A 14,752-nucleotide genomic window follows, 5' to 3' on the forward strand; every position below is an offset into this window, starting at 1 on the left:
TCTGATAATGGTGATATCGGGCGTCCAACCCGGGTAGTGGGCGGGGGGCAGGGGTACACATGTACAGGGTAGCAGTGGGAGGGATGTGTGCATGCAGATAGCGGCGGGAGGGACGCACGCATGTGGGTAGTGGCGGGAGGGGCGCATGCGTGCGGGTAGAGGCCAGGGAAGGGGGTGGCGGGGGTGCACGCATGCAGGTAGTGGCGGGAGTGGCATGCGTGTCTGGCTGCGGTCGTAGTTTCCATGTTTACGGGTTGTTTTGCTGGAGCCTGTCGAAGAGTTGAGCATTTGCAGACAGAGCCCCTTCTTCCTCCCTAACGGGCCCGTCACTTCCAAAGAGATGGGGAGGTTGCTGCAGACAGTTACGAAGGGCACAGGCCCGGGGTGGGGGGGTCCCCTGCTGAGCGCGGCCTGGCGGGTGGCTGCTCCAGCTGCTCCAGCGCAGGGCAGGGACGGGCGGTGTGACCCGGGATGAAGAGGGTGGGGGTGGGGGGTGAAGAGAACAGACCAGCGGCCTCTAAACACCAACGAGAAAACGCCCAGTGAGCGCAGTAGCCACAGCTGCTGCCCCAGGACCGTGAAGCGCTTACGTGGAAACCTGCCGCAGAGCTGAGCCGCTCGGCCACCCGCTGGGGCGGCGCTGGGGCCTGACCACCGGCCAGCGGGCTGCACGCAGGTCAGGTCGGTCCAGCGGCCTCGGAGGCCCAGCCTGGGGCCACAGCTGGTTACACCTGTCTCAGGCAGGTAGGTGGGCAATGAGCTAGAGATCAGCAGGGCAAGCCCCCCAAGCTCTAGTCTTCAACGTGACTTGTCTCCTTTGCAGCGCAGCGCTGGAGCTGCTAGTTATCACTTCCCAACTACAGGCTCAGTGGCGTCCTGGGGCAGCAGACAGGGGCGTCGGGGGCCATGTCCACACCACCACCGGGCTGCTGGTTGTCCAGACACACTTCTGCCCTCAGCCCCAAAGCCAAGGGGGTGACTCCACGGCACACAGCATGGAGGGTCCTCCCCATGGCCCAGCCTCTGGCCTCTACGCCCTGGTGGCTCTGCCCGGCGGACCAGAGGGGCAGGCGGCTGGTGCACTGTGGCCACGTGGCAGCCCCGGCAGGCCCTCTCTGCCTCACCCCCCGCAGTGGGCCCAGCGAGCCTGAGGGGGCTGCTCTAGACCAGAGACCAAACTGTGTCACCCTCCACCAAGCCACCGTGTCACCTCAGAACCTGGTGTGCTAGTCCCAGGGCCGACCGAGACACCCCCGGGTCCAGCTTCCTCTGTAGCCAGTGACCAAAAGCCCCAGGAGCTGAGGAGCTTCTAGAAAGGTCTTCCTGCCGGCCAGGGGCAGAGGCAATGAGGCCAGCCCCTCCTCTGCCCGGCTCCGCCCCGGCCACCTCCCCAGCTCGGAGTCTGGCCCCTCCTTGCCTGGGGCCCCTGGGGCCAGCCCATCCCTCCCCATCATCACAGCCCACCATGAGTTCGTTTCTCTACTCCTGTGCTGGTCTCCCCACTCCACCTCACCCCCCACCCTGCCCCGGGTGTAAGCTCGGCGAGGACAGGCCTGTCCGTTGTCACGGAGAGTGACTGGGAGGGTCACGGAGCAGGTGTCGTCACCTTTATTAGCGTTCGCATTGAGGAGGCAGATGACAGCCGGCCCCAGTGTCAGAGGCTGTTCAGGACAGAGGCAGGGACCCTGGTGACAGAGAAACTGCGTTCCCTCGGGCCTGGGGAGGTGGCTCTGCCTCCGGGTGGGAAGGAGGAATCACACAATATCAAACGCCATCTTATGCGTCACCGATGGTGACTATGGTGGAGAGAGGACTCCGGTACGTTCTTACTGGAGAGTCCCCTGCAGTGGCTCTGGCCTATGTCCCAGGAGGGGCTTTCGTGCTGGAGGTGGGGCCCCAGGGTGTCCCAGGCCATGGGGCGTGCGGTCCGGGCGCCTAGACGCCGGCCTTGGTGATGATCTTCTCGAGCAGGCTCATCATGCGCTCCTGCAGCTGCAGGCCCTGCACCTGCAGCAGGCTCTGCTGGTCGAGCACGCGGCGCACCTCGCGGCACGTCTCCTCCACGGCGCGGCCCAGCCGCCGCTGCTCCTCCAGCATGGCCTCGAGCAACCGCAGCTTCTTCCTCTGCAGGTGGCAGCTCTGCACCTTGCGCTTCTTCCCGGGCCGCTCCTCCGACCTGGGGGGACAGCGTCAGTGCGTGAGCGGCTGCCCCCAAGCCGGGCACCAGGGGCCCCGCCTGACCCTCCGGGGACTCTCCCACGCCAATGGGAAACAGGCCCAGGGCTCGTGGCCACTTGCTCAGAGCCCATCGCCAACAAGAGTGAGGGGGCCGCAGGGACCCAGTGACTCGGTCACAGGACATCCAAATGCCCTTGGTCTGGGGTGGGGGTGGGGACACCCTCAAACACACTGGGCTAGGCGAGCAGGGAGAGGTCACCCCTTGAAGCCAGAGATCACCAGCCCCAGCTGGCCTTGGGCAGATGGGGAAACTGAGGTCCCAGAGAAAAGGGTCTGGGTCCTGGGCCCCCTTCCTTTCCCAGCCGCCTGGGATTAGGGGTGGGGAGGCAGGAGGACAGGCACCTGGGGGGCAGGGGCCCATGGAAGCCTGGCCAAACCCCTGGTGGACAGGAGGTGACGTCAGCCCAGGCCTGTGGCTCTCCCTGGGGCTGTCGGCTGGGGATGGTGGGTACCCCTGGTTGAACTGACCCCCACGGGTGGGCAAGGCCCTGCCTGCCGTTGTGCTTCTGAGTAGAACAGTGACCCGGCCAACCTCAGGGGCGGGAGCAGCGGTGAGTCTGGGAACTGGACTGAGTCCATGTAAATAACCGGGCGTGAACCTCAGGCTTCCCTGCTCATCGGGGCTGGCTGTCTGGGGTCTTTGCTGCGGAATCCCCTCCAGGGAAGGGGCACTGGACAAACCAAACAGTAGCCCAGACCCCAGGGTGTCAGGATTAAAGGGACCCCCCCCCCCCAGATGCCTCTGTCTGACAGACTTGAAAACGGGCTTGGGGAGAGGCAGAGCCATGGTTCACATGCACACTTCCTGTTCTCTTTGCCGACTGGCCAACTCCTATTCGCCCTTGAAAACCCAGCCCAAACGTCCCCTGTTCTGGCTCTCCCGGCTCCCTGTGTGCCGGTCTGTGGGCAGCTTGAAGACAGGGTCACATGGCGGGAAGCACATGACGGACAAAGGGGACAGGCACACCCCTGGTGACCAGGTCACGCGGTCACTCTGAAGGCTCAGCCCAACACCCTCCCTGGTGCTGAGAGGACTGGCGGCCCAGAAAAGACAGGGAAGGGGGGCCCCAGGGTGGGGTCTGCTTGGGGGTGAGGGGAAGCCCGGAAGGAGAAGCTGAGTGACAGTCAGGGCGGGCGCCCCGGGGGCTGTGGGGTCCCTGTGCCCAGGCCTGGACCCCCTCTAACGTTCCTAGCCATCCTCAGAGAAGCTCCTGACTTACTGCCATTTTACAGAGGGAGACTGAGGCCCAGAGAGGTCAAGAACTTTCCACACAGCTCAGAGCGACGCGGCCAGGAGACAGAGCCGGGCTGCGGCCAGGACGGCCCGCCCTGCCTCGCGCACCTGCCTTCCTGCGCCTCCCTCGAGGCCTCCCTGCCCCGGGGCCTCACACGCCAGCTGGGGACGCGCGGGCACGGCAGCGCCCTGGCCGCTCGCAGCCCTGCTGGTGGTGGGCGGGAGAGGGGACACACTACCTGAACTTAAGGGACAGTGAGCTGGAGGAGCTGGAGGAGCGATCGTCCCGGAAGCGGCCTTCGTAGGAGCACTGGGCATACGGTGGGTACGGAGGGGTGGACTTAGCAGACAGCGACAGGGACTCCTCGGTCTGGGGCGCGCAGGGCCCCGGCTGCTGGCCGTCCGGCAGCGTGCCATCACGGGGCTCGGGGGCCTTGGCCAGGATCCTATCAATGGCTAGGTAATAGGGCCAGTCGGGCGGGGTGGACTCGCTATCTGTCATGCATTTTAATTTCCTGAAACGAGACACAAGAGCCAAGGGTGAGAAACGACCTGCTCCCACCCGTCCCGCCCGGCCCCGGTGGAGGCTCCGCGGCTCCGGGGCCCAGGGGCCAGGTGGCTTGGGCAGCAGCCACTCTCGGGCAGACAGGCCTCCCCAGAAAAACTGGCTGGGCTCCAGGGCCAAGGGGACTCTGGACTTAGAAAGAAGTCAGACTTGCGGCCCAGGCGGCTTTCAATGTTAAAAGCCCCAACATGAATGAAGTCATGGTCAAGGCCGGGACCTGGGCACCTCCTGCTGTCCTCTCCTTGCCTTGCTGTGGTGTCTCAACTCCCTACAGTGAATAAAGACTGCTTCTAAGTGAGCCAGCGGCCACGGTAAAACACCGCGGTGCAATGAAACGTGGCGCGCGCACGAGAACAGCGTCCTGTGACGTCCAAACGTGAAATATCGGAACGTAACAAACGTGTGTTTCTCAGGAGGCCTCCTCGGGGAGCGAGAGCCACGGGTGCAAGAGCGCAGGCTTCAGCACCCAGTCAGTCTGCGTCTGCGTCTCGCGCCCACCCTTGGCTGCGTAACCGTGGGCAGGTTCATTAACCTCTCTGAGCCTCCATTTCCACATCAGTAAAACGGGGATGATCGAAGTGGGCCCCGCACATGGCTGCAGGGAAGACTTGATAGGACAATGCCCGGTGCCTGGCAAACGGCAAGCTGTCCAGACACACGCTGGCCGAAGGCGCCCGGAGGCCACAGGTCTGGGCTGACAGGGCCCCTGCCCTCAGGCCGAGGGTCTATACAGCCCAGCTCTGCCCACCGTGGGCCCAGGCCGTACACAGGCCCTGTGCCCTGCCCTCCCCAGCGGACAGGCCCGGGCGTCAGCCTCCCTCTGGGGGTGAGGTGAGGGGAGATGGGGCTGCCCGATAGCTGGGCAGCACCGGCCAGGCCTGGAAAGAAGCCACAAGGTGGGTGGGTGGGGCAGGGGCTCTCTGCCCCATCAGACCCAGGACTTCCTGAGGTCCAGGACTCCCCCAGGCCTCAGCCTTGGCCCGCTGCCAGGTTCCTGCCCCCCATTCCCACATAGGGCGCCCGGTGGCCAGATGGCTCCATGTCCCAACATGAGGTTCCCAACCAGGCCGAGGCCACTGGTCATGGGAAACAGGTTGGCTATCTGAACAAGTCTCCCCAGTCCAGGGGCACAGCCAGATGACGGGGGGCTGTGGCTCAGGGAGGGGAGCAGAGGCCAGTGGCAGCCCCCAGCAAGCGGTGTCTTCTCAGCAGCACATGGGCTGAGCACGCATGGAAGAAGATGCTGCTCCGTCTTCCCCGCCATCACCAGCCCAAGAGGGCTGTGCAGACCCGGGACCCACACCCAGCCTCTGCCGGTGTCCTCTCTGGAGGCCCCACGCCAGCCGGCCCACGCCATGGGGGCTGAGGCAAGGCCTGCCCCAGCACAGGGGCCCCCGAATCCCAACATCCAGGCTCCATGGAGCCCGGATGCCCTCAGGCTTCCTTATCCTGACACCTGAATATATAAAGAGCTACTGTGAAAGTAGTAAGGGCCCCGGCTGGGGTGGCTCAGTGCATTGAGCGCCGGCCTATGAACCAAAGGGTCGCTGGTTCGATTCCCAGTCAGGGCACAGGCCTGGGTTGCAGGCCAGGTCCCCAGTTGGGGGCGTGTGAGATGCAAATACACAGTGATGTTTCTCTCCTTTTCTCTCTCCTTTCTCCTCTAAAAGTAAATAAAGTACTTTTAAAAAGAAAGTGAAAACATTTAAAAAAATAAGGGAAGCCTTTGCTGTGGGGCGAGTCGGGGGTGGGGGTGGGGTTGGGGCTGTGTAGCCTTGGGCAGGTCTCTCCTGCTCTGGGCCTCAGTCTCTCCCCGGATGGACGGGAGCTGTGAAGGGCCACCGTGTGCGACCTGCTTCATGAGCTGTGGCCCCAGTCCCAGGCTGCAGCAGCCCCCTGAGAGCACCCAAGTGCCTGCTGCACCCTCACCTCCTGTGGCCACCCTGGCCCACACCCCCACCTCCAGGAACCGAATCTCTCCCCTGGGACTCGGCAGGCTTTCAGGATAAATAATGAATAGCCCGGTCAGACGCCAATCAGAGGCCGAGCTCTACAGAGCCAGCCGGGAGGCCGATAACACAGCCCCCCTACACCCAGCGCAGAGCGGCCGCAGACAGCTCAGCCCTGGGGGCACCACCAGCCCAGCCGGAACTTGTCACCGCTGTGCTAAGTGACTCTGATGCCTCCTGTCCCTGCAGCTCACGCCTGGTCCGGGTTTGGCTGGGGCTCAGAAATGGGCCTCCAGACAGGGCCCGGCTCTGGACCTGACCCTCGAAGGGCCAAGTTAACAAGTTAAACTGATGCAACAGGAAACAGCCTCCTTGTTGTCAAAGGCTGGAGGAGCCTCCAGAATCCAGAAGGGCCGGGAGCCGCAGGCCAGGGGCAGGGGTCGTCTCTTTGCCCATATAGGGGATGATTCCCCACCTCCCCCCAACAGAGTGTGGCTCACAGCACCCAAGACAACCCTGCAGGGCCTGGTTGGCACCCAGCCCTGGAGACCACTGAGTAGCAGGAGGCAGCCAGGGCTGGGGCCAGCCGGACCTCGCAGGGCAGCCCCTCACTGCCCGGGACACTGACAGGCTCTGGGGGCAACCTCAGGCCCACCCCTGCCCAGACCGCACACAGGGCCCCGGGCACTCGGTGCTGCACACCCTCACCCCCCAAGCCTCTAGCTCCTGCTTGACCTTCACCCCAGCAAGACCCTGCCCCACCTGTGACCTTCAGCCCTGACCGTGACCCTCTCCACACTGTGCCCCTCTACACACAGGCCTGGCCCCATGACCCCCACGGCGCTAGGCCCAGGGCCACGCTCGGCGTCCTCCCTGGACCGCCATGCTGCCCAGTCCCGAGCCCTCCATGGCCTGACCTAGCAGTCCCCTCAGGCTGCCAGGGCGGGGGCCAGGCCTGCGTCCCCAGTGCTTCCTTCCACAAACAAGGTCCCTCTCTCGGGTGGGATCTCCCCTGGGCGCTCAAGGTTCCCGACCAGCCCTCATGAGCTGCCCCAGCCCAGGTCCGTGTGACACCGTGTCCACAGCGGGCCCCGCGGGTGCTGGAAGTGACAGAGCCTCAGGACCAGGTGGGACTCACAGGTCTGGAAGCTGAGCCTCTTTCTTGCCTCGGGCCTCAGTTTCCCTGTCTGCTCAGCAGCATCCCACCGCCCTGCTGTGCAGAGCCGAGCCTGGCGGGCCATCTGCAGGCTCATGGCTGGGGGGTGGTGTGTGCAGGCCAAGGGTCAGCCGCTCGCGGGGCCAGGGGGACAGGGCTAAAGGGCCCCTGGGGCAGCATAGCAGAGGCTCAGGAGAGCTGGGGTCCGTCCCTGTGCTGCCTTCGCTGGGCTTCATTCTCCCTGCGTCCCCGACGGGAAGCTGCAAACGGTTTGTGTGCGCCCCATCTCGTCCCATGGGGCTCGACCCAGCAAGGACCCCACCTGCTTCCTTCCGAGAACAGCCCTGCAGCCTGGGCGGGACTGGGCCGGGGGAGGCCGGTGTACGTGGCAGCTGCCCTGGCCCCAGGCGGGCTGGCGGGCAGCAGGACGCCTGGCCGTGAAGCGGTGGCGGCGCGCAGGCGCGGCCTACCTGTACTGGAAGGTCATGTTGGTGATCTTGATCTTGATCTCCTCACCCAGCCGGCGCTCGCCGGTCATGGCGAGCAGCTTGCTGGCCATCTTCTCGTACACCTTGGCGTTGCGCTTGGTCTGCTTCAGCTCGTCGAAGAACTCCTCCCAGACGAGCAGGAGGCCGCGCATCTCGGCGTCCGTCCAGTTCCGGGCCCGCCGGTGCTTCTCCGTCTGCGGAGACACGAGGTAGCCGGGGCCCTCGGCCGTGGCCATGCCGGAGGCACCTGTGGGGTTACGGGAGCGGGCCCAGGGAGGCCCGTGGCCGGCACACCACGGACGGACGGGAGCCCAACTCTGGGAAGGCAGCTCCGCACTCAAAATGGGGCCTACATCTGACAGGCAGGAATTTAGTTAAAAGCTTTTAAACGGGAAACGTCATTTTGATGTCACGTTTCCATAGCAACAGAGCAACTGCATAAGCTACAACAACAGAAACCTTTTAACTGAAAGCGCAGAAATCAGGGCCACTGTGACGGGCCATCAATATTGCAGCAGGCGGGCCAGGCCCGACCCCAGCGGCCCAGGCAGCTGGTCCTGCCTCGGCCCCAGCTCGGCCACCAGGAGCCGAGTGCCTTCACCAGGCTGCCCTGGATCCCGAAAGGCGGGATCCAGGCCGCAGCCCCCTCCCCGGCCTGGCCCCGGCTCACGCAGCAGGCCAGGGGCCCCAGGAAAGCCCGAGGTGGGGCGTGGGGGGGGCAGAGGGGAGCTGGGGAAACTGAGAGGACAGACAGAGCGGGGAGGGGCAGGGACAACAGGATGGACGAGGATAGGAACGACCACCCTCAGGGACGTGCCAGCGCTCCTCTCCCCGGGCCCCACACGCAGTGTCCCCAGGTGCCACACTCACGTGTCCCAGCAAGGACCACAAATGCGCGGACACCAGGCTGGGCGGGAGCGGGGCCTGGCCCCGTGCCTCCTCGGCCCACCTCCCTCCCCGCAGCTGGGGCTGTTTGCTGGCCTGGGTGACACGGGGCGGCCTGAGCAGCCAGGACAGCTTGAGGCTGGGTAGTAGCTGGGAGCAGGGGCGTGGCGTGTCCCTCCTGCCCTGAGCCCTCAGCACTGGCTCCGCCTCCCCCTGGCCGGGCAGGGGCTCCCGCTGTCCTCAGAGCCCCCCAGGAAAGCGCTGGGGAAGCCACGGAGGAAACCAAGGGACCAGTCTTAAGTCACGCCGCCTCCTCCTCAGTGATCACCTGGCTTTGCCTTTACACCTGCTGGCAAACGCCTCTCCGTTCTTCAAAACCCTGTTCTGACGTCACCTCCTCTCTGAAGTCTTCCCGCTCCACTGTGGGCCTTCCTTCTTCCCCTCCTGCCGACCGCAGCCACGGAGAGCCAGCGGTCTCATTTCCTCCCCTCGGCTGGGGGACCAGGCGGCCACACTGCAGGAGCAGCCGTGACGAGCGGTGAGCACTGTGTGCCGGGCACTGTCCACACGCGGCGCCCCCGCGGCAATGGAGCAAGGGAGGCCAGCGCTGGCTCTGATCCCCGTTTCCAGGAGGAAGCCTGAGGCCCGGAAGGTGAGCTCGCCCTGTGGGCAGGGGGCGGCCAGGCTGGAAACCAGGCAGCTTGGAGCTGGCTGTGACCCGACCTGGCTGGCAGGCTCCCGGGGGACATGGGCACCCCTCCCCTGCACCCACGATGCGGCCAAGGCCAGTGCTCCCCATTGTCTCTCAGGGTCTCCCAGGGCCCCTCAGTGCTGACCCTCAGACAAGGTGACTGCTGGCACTGGCTGGGGGACCCTCACCCTCCTTCTGTGGGCCTCTCAGGGCTTGACTGAGGCTCATCCTGATGTCTCAAGGGCCGGGGACCAAGACACTGGTCTCCAGCACTGGCTGGGGGTGGGGGGCACTGAGGCAGTGAGGCTGCAAATGGGCTGGGGACTCCTGGGCTGGGGCTGGGCCTGCCTCTGGGGCTTAGGGACTGAGGTCCCTGCCAGGCAGCCACGGGCAAGAGACCAGAGCAGGTAGCCTGAGCAGACACACACAATGTGGCCTTGGCACTCTGGCAGGTGGCCGTCAGGACATGTAGCTGCCCCAGAACCCCCGGCCTGGGCTGACACCAGATCGGGTGGTCCCAGTGTATCCAAGGGCAACGGCCCTGGCATCCAAGTGACCCTCCACTGGCATGTCCAGGGGACTCCAGCTGTCTCCTCCAGAAGCCCCGGAGAGGGGGACCCCTGGGATCCAGAGGCAGAGCACTCACATTGTGCCCCCAAGGATGAGAAAGAGCAGGGGTGGGGGGTCCTGTCTGTCCTCTGCTGGAGAGGGACTCTGTACCTCGGCACAGCTGCATGGCCTGCTGGGACCCTCAGTCTCTGCGGGAGAGGGAGGCAGAGGACAGGGGGCTAGGCGTCTGGCTGCACCTGCGGGGAGAAGGGGCGGTCAGGCCAAGGTGGGGGCGTCCTGGGAGGTCTGTGCTCAGGAGAGGCCTGGTCTTCCTGTGAGCTGACACTTGGTCTGGTCCTCTGAGCCTTAACGCCCCAGCGGGCCGGCGCAGGAGCACACGGCAGGGAGCGCAGCCCCCGGAGGGGTCTCAGGCAGCAGCGGGCAGGAAGCCCAGCGTGGACAAAGGCAGGGAAATGGATGGGTGTGGGGCGAGTGCAGGCGGGGCGGGGGGCGGCAGGGGCCCGTGAGCCCAGCTTGCTGCACTGACTCTGCTGCCCCTTCCCTGCCACGCCGGAGCCCACAGCCTGCACCCCCGGCCCTCGCCCCCGTGGGCAGGCCCCAACCCTGGCCCCAAGCAAGAGGCCTGGTCAATGGCTCCGCCCACCGCTCCCCATGGAGGGGGAAGGCCTGGGAACCCCAGGGCCCCAGCAATCATGGCTATGGCAGGGTGAGGCCGTCTGGGTGGCCCCCGGCTGTCCTGCTTTGGAGGACGGTACACAGCAATCCAACCTGAGGTGCAGCTATAGGCTGCGGAGGCGGGAGAGCCTGTGGAAGCCGGTACCCAAGCTTGGGTGGCTCCACAAAGCAGCCGAACTCTGCACTTCTGGGTCCTGGCCCCCACCTCGTCCGGGGGCCGCCCCAGGCTGAAGAGGGGCGCACTCCGCACACCCAGAGGGGCTCCAGGATCACGGGTCAGGGGCAGGAGCTTCCTGAGAAAAGGGTCTCGCCTTTGCCGTAGGGGCCGGGCGGCAGCTTCCCAGGGTCTTTGGGGCCCTTTCCTTTCTGGAAACTGCAGGGGAGCTCAGGGGTGCCAGCCAGGTCCAGCCATCCAGGCTTGGCCCAGGGTGGGGGAGAGCTTAGGCAGCTCTGAAGGGTGAGGCCACCGGGCCCTGGAGTTGTTGTTGCCAAGAAGACAGATGTGGCAGGTGAAGTCAACCCCCACCAAACGTTTAGAGCAACTGAGGTGAGAACTGAGCTGACGTGGCCGTGTGGCCTGTCCACCTGGCCTCAGCAGCCGAACGCTGTCACTGGCTGTAGCGGGACGGGGACGCAGAGCCGCCACAAAATCTCAGAAAGCCCTCAGTGGGGCCCAGACTCTGCCTTCTCTCCAGGCACCCACCAGGGGCGGCTGGGAACTGCTCTGCTGAGAGCCTGGGAGGACCACCCCCCATGGGACCTCAGAAGACACTTCCAAGGCACCTGCCTGGACAGCTCACAGCCGTTCTTCTTGGCAGGATGGGGGGTAAACACCTGTACCCAAGATCTCCAGTGCCGATGGCCCAGGCACCAGGGATGGGCCCCACAGTGCTAAGGACGTGTCTTCCGCTGAGCAGACCCAGGAGAAGCCACCGTCCCGGGCAGGAAAGGACTTCCTGGTTCCAACGGCCACACAGGAGCACGGGCGCCGCCAGCCAAGGAGGCCAAGGGGCCAGCGGGCTGAGAAGGGCTCAAAAGCCAGGTCATGGCCCCGCGTGTGCACTGCAACCTGGCGCCAGCCCCCACCATCCCTCCCAGGCCCTGGGCCAATGTGGAAGCAGAGTTGGAACCCAGAACACGTGGGCCCGTGTAACTGCGTTACACCATGTAACCGGCATGTGCATTGGCAGCCTGTGTCTGCCGGACCTGAGACCACGGCGCTGGGGTCTGCGGGCCACCCCCTCACCCACCCAGAGGCAGGTTCTCCCCTTGGGGTGCTGGGCATGTGCGCAGCAGCAGTCTCTGCTCCCCTCCGCAGAGTCCAGGTTCTCCAGAAGCAAAGCAGGCCTTGCATAGTTCAGGGTTTAATTTCTCCTTTAATACGGATGTACAATATGTGCAGCAGTTTAAAAAACTTAAATATACATCTCACGTCAGTCCTCGTCGTCTCTGTCGGAAGTGGACAGCCAGGTCTGGGTCGGGCTCCGTACGCACCCGTCACTGGCCCACTGGCCCCCAGAGCGCGCGCAGCCCCACCGTGGTCAGAGCCAAGGCCCCTGCAGCAGGCCCACGGTGGCCGGGGTCACCAGTCTGCAACCGGACTGCAGTGGCTGTCCAGGGCCAGGTGCTCCCAGAAGCTCTCAGGAGAGGAAGCTCCTTCCATTGCATTAAAGAGTGGCAGGCTCACCGGGCAGCATGGTGCTGGAATCTTCCAGGTCACCCTCAGGTGTCACCGCCCTCGGAGCAGGCCCCTCCTTGCTGAGCACGTGCAGGGGCCAAAGCCTGGGAACAGCGCGGGGCGGTCCTGGCCTCAGGGGCTCCCCAGGCCCGCTCCCCAGGGAAACACCTCCAGTCTCCCCAGGCCGGCAGCCAGGATTGGGCCTGCACTGCAGAGGGAGGGACACAAGCCCCAGTGAGGACCCATGCCAGGGAGGAAGCTCATAGCACCAAGAGGAAACCAGTTCTGTCCCCCTACGCCACAGCGCGCTAAGCCCGCGGCGGCTGGGGCCCAGCGGTTCCCACTGTCCAGCGCGGCCGCTGACCAACAGCAGGGCTCCCGCTGCTCCGCAGGAAGAGCTGCCTTGCCCGCGGCCCCTAGAGCTCGGGATGAACCCATGAGGGGCGCCTGGGGCAGGGGCCTCAGGGTGGAGGACCTGCTGACGCCCGCTCTGGGCACCCGGAGGTGTCTCAGCACCGCTCTTCCCTCCCGAGAGGACACAGCTGTGGCGACCGAGAGGGAGCAGTAGCGAGGGGCACCTGGCAGCTGCAAAGGCCGCCCGCACACACGTGCGGGGCGGCGGGGCAGCGGCACGTTTCCGGAGCAGCCGCGCCTCGGTGCGTTGCCCGACGAGGCTACCCTGGCCTCGCTCACAGCTTCCCTGATATTACTAGCAGGGACACAAAACCGCCCTCCCACAACAAACCTGACCATCCAGTTTATGACACTTCTAACAAAACTTGATAATGATTGGTGCCTGCCATATACTTTTAGGCACTTAAAAGTCTTAATCCCTTTGGCAGAGCTGACAAAGGGGTCTATTTCCTCAGTGGGATGTTAATGAGCAATCGCCCCCCGCCCTCCAGCCTCAGAGACTCCCACCACACAGCGGACTCCAGGTGGGAGGGCTGAGACGTCACTTCCTACGAAGACCTGCAGGGCCGTTCCCACAGGCCTTGCAAATCCGTCTTGAGCTGTGCGCGTCATCCCGGACGTGCACACAAGCCTGAGCAGGTGCACTTACGCGGCGCAGGAACGTGGCTCCCAAGCACACAGCTGCCCAGAGCGCAGGCACGGCCTTGGCCGGCACATCTGGCGCGAGCTGGGCTGCATGTGGGAAACCAGGAGCGCCACTGAAGCAGGGGGCGGGGGTGGGGGGAGCCCAGGGGCCCGAGCCCTGAGGGAGATGTTCCCAAACCCTGCACTCACAGGTTCTCCCTCCCCAGGGCAAAACCTCACCAGGAGCACCGCCAGCCTGGGCCGCTCTGGCCTCAGAGCTGCGGAAACCATGGGGAGTGGGCACCCGTGGTCAGGCTTTCTAAGGGAAAAGCCAGGGGAGAAATGGGAGGCCAAGGGAGAGGGGTGACTTTTTCCAGCACCGGCCCCCCCCCCCCGCCACGCTGGCCTTGGCCAGGGCCCTGCTGGGGCTGCTGGGGCTGCAGGGAGAGCCGCGCAGCCCCCATCGTGGGTGTGAGCCACGGACAAACGCTGCAGCGAAGGCCAAAAGGGGGGCAGCTCTGGGGTGGGGATGGGGGGCAGTGACACGTCAGGGCAAGCAACCCAAGGTCTCCTTCTCCGGTGGAGATACCCGGGAACGGTTCCCAAATCACCTCCGCTCACCACATGGAGCACCTGAAGGCCGCCGGCACTGGCGTTCACGACCAGATGGCCAGCCTGCCTCTGGGCACGGGGACAGAGGAGTCAGCACCCCTAGTCTGACAGCGAGCAGAGCCCCACCCCAGCCCAACAGAGCTCCAGGCCCTGTCAACCCACTCTCTAGGCCTCGTTTGCATGGATATTTTGACTACTTTGGGCCTGAAAATAGAAAGCTGGTCTGGGCACCGAGGCCTGGGTAGAGGCAACAGAGGGGCCATGGGCCGGCCAGCCACCGCCCACCCTGTCTCCTCCCTGCCCCTGTAGGCGCAGCCCTGTCACCCGGGCAGACCTGGCTCTCCTGGGCTAGGAGGCCCGGCGCATGAGCTGAGTGGCAAAGGGGGCTGCGGAGGTGCTGGGGTCTTTCTCTAGCAGTTGCCAAGATGCCGAGTTTCGCTCTTGACCAAGATGGGTGCAGACACACAGCTGCTATACCTCTGGGATGTCGGGGCCCCAGCATGCAGGAGGCCCTGTGGGAAGGAGAACCCTGGGCAGACCGCAGCCCACAGCCAGCTGGGGACAGGAGCCGAAGGTGACGGGGCTGCAGGCTCTGGATGTGACAGAGAATATGCTCCCAAGCAGGGGGGCAGCCTGGTCAGCGCACGGCCTGCCAGGCCGCCCTCCCCATCCCGGCGGCGGCCCTGGAAGAGGGGCTGTGGGTGGCGGTGCCCCCCCGGCCCCCCAGGACAGCCGGCTGAGCGCGCTGTGAGCCCTCAGACGGGCTGCACAGAGAGTTCAGACAGCCGTCCGTGCCTGCGCCTGCTCCGCATTCTGGTGGGGTGACTGCATAAGGGGGTGCGGAGCAGTGAGCCAGTGTCGCCAGCATGCTAGGGAGGAGTCAGGTGACAGAGCGAGTGACATGAGGACAAGCCCTGACACTTGCTTCCTTGGGGCTCTGGGGCCACACAGACTTCACACGGGCACAGAAAGG

General features: G+C 65.2%; 1 protein-coding gene across 1 annotated transcript; it reads right to left on the reverse strand.

Annotated features, from left to right (window-relative positions):
- Positions 1 to 1,574: 1,574 nt before the first annotated feature.
- MSANTD1 (Myb/SANT DNA binding domain containing 1) lies at positions 1,575 to 7,996 on the reverse strand. The gene is made up of 3 exons (XM_090268227.1): positions 7,613 to 7,996; positions 3,712 to 3,987; positions 1,575 to 2,176 (listed from the first exon to the last, which is right to left on the reverse strand). The coding sequence occupies exons 1-3, from the start codon at positions 7,864 to 7,866 to the stop codon at positions 1,936 to 1,938; spliced, it is 771 nt and encodes a 256-aa protein (XP_090124353.1). The 5' UTR covers positions 7,867 to 7,996; the 3' UTR covers positions 1,575 to 1,935.
- Between the last annotated feature and the right edge of the window lie 6,756 nt (positions 7,997 to 14,752).

Source organism: Furipterus horrens, unplaced genomic scaffold (genome assembly GCF_987537825.1).
Source record: "Furipterus horrens unplaced genomic scaffold, mFurHor1.1.pri manual_scaffold_2, whole genome shotgun sequence".
Taxonomy (NCBI): domain Eukaryota; kingdom Metazoa; phylum Chordata; class Mammalia; order Chiroptera; family Furipteridae; genus Furipterus; species Furipterus horrens.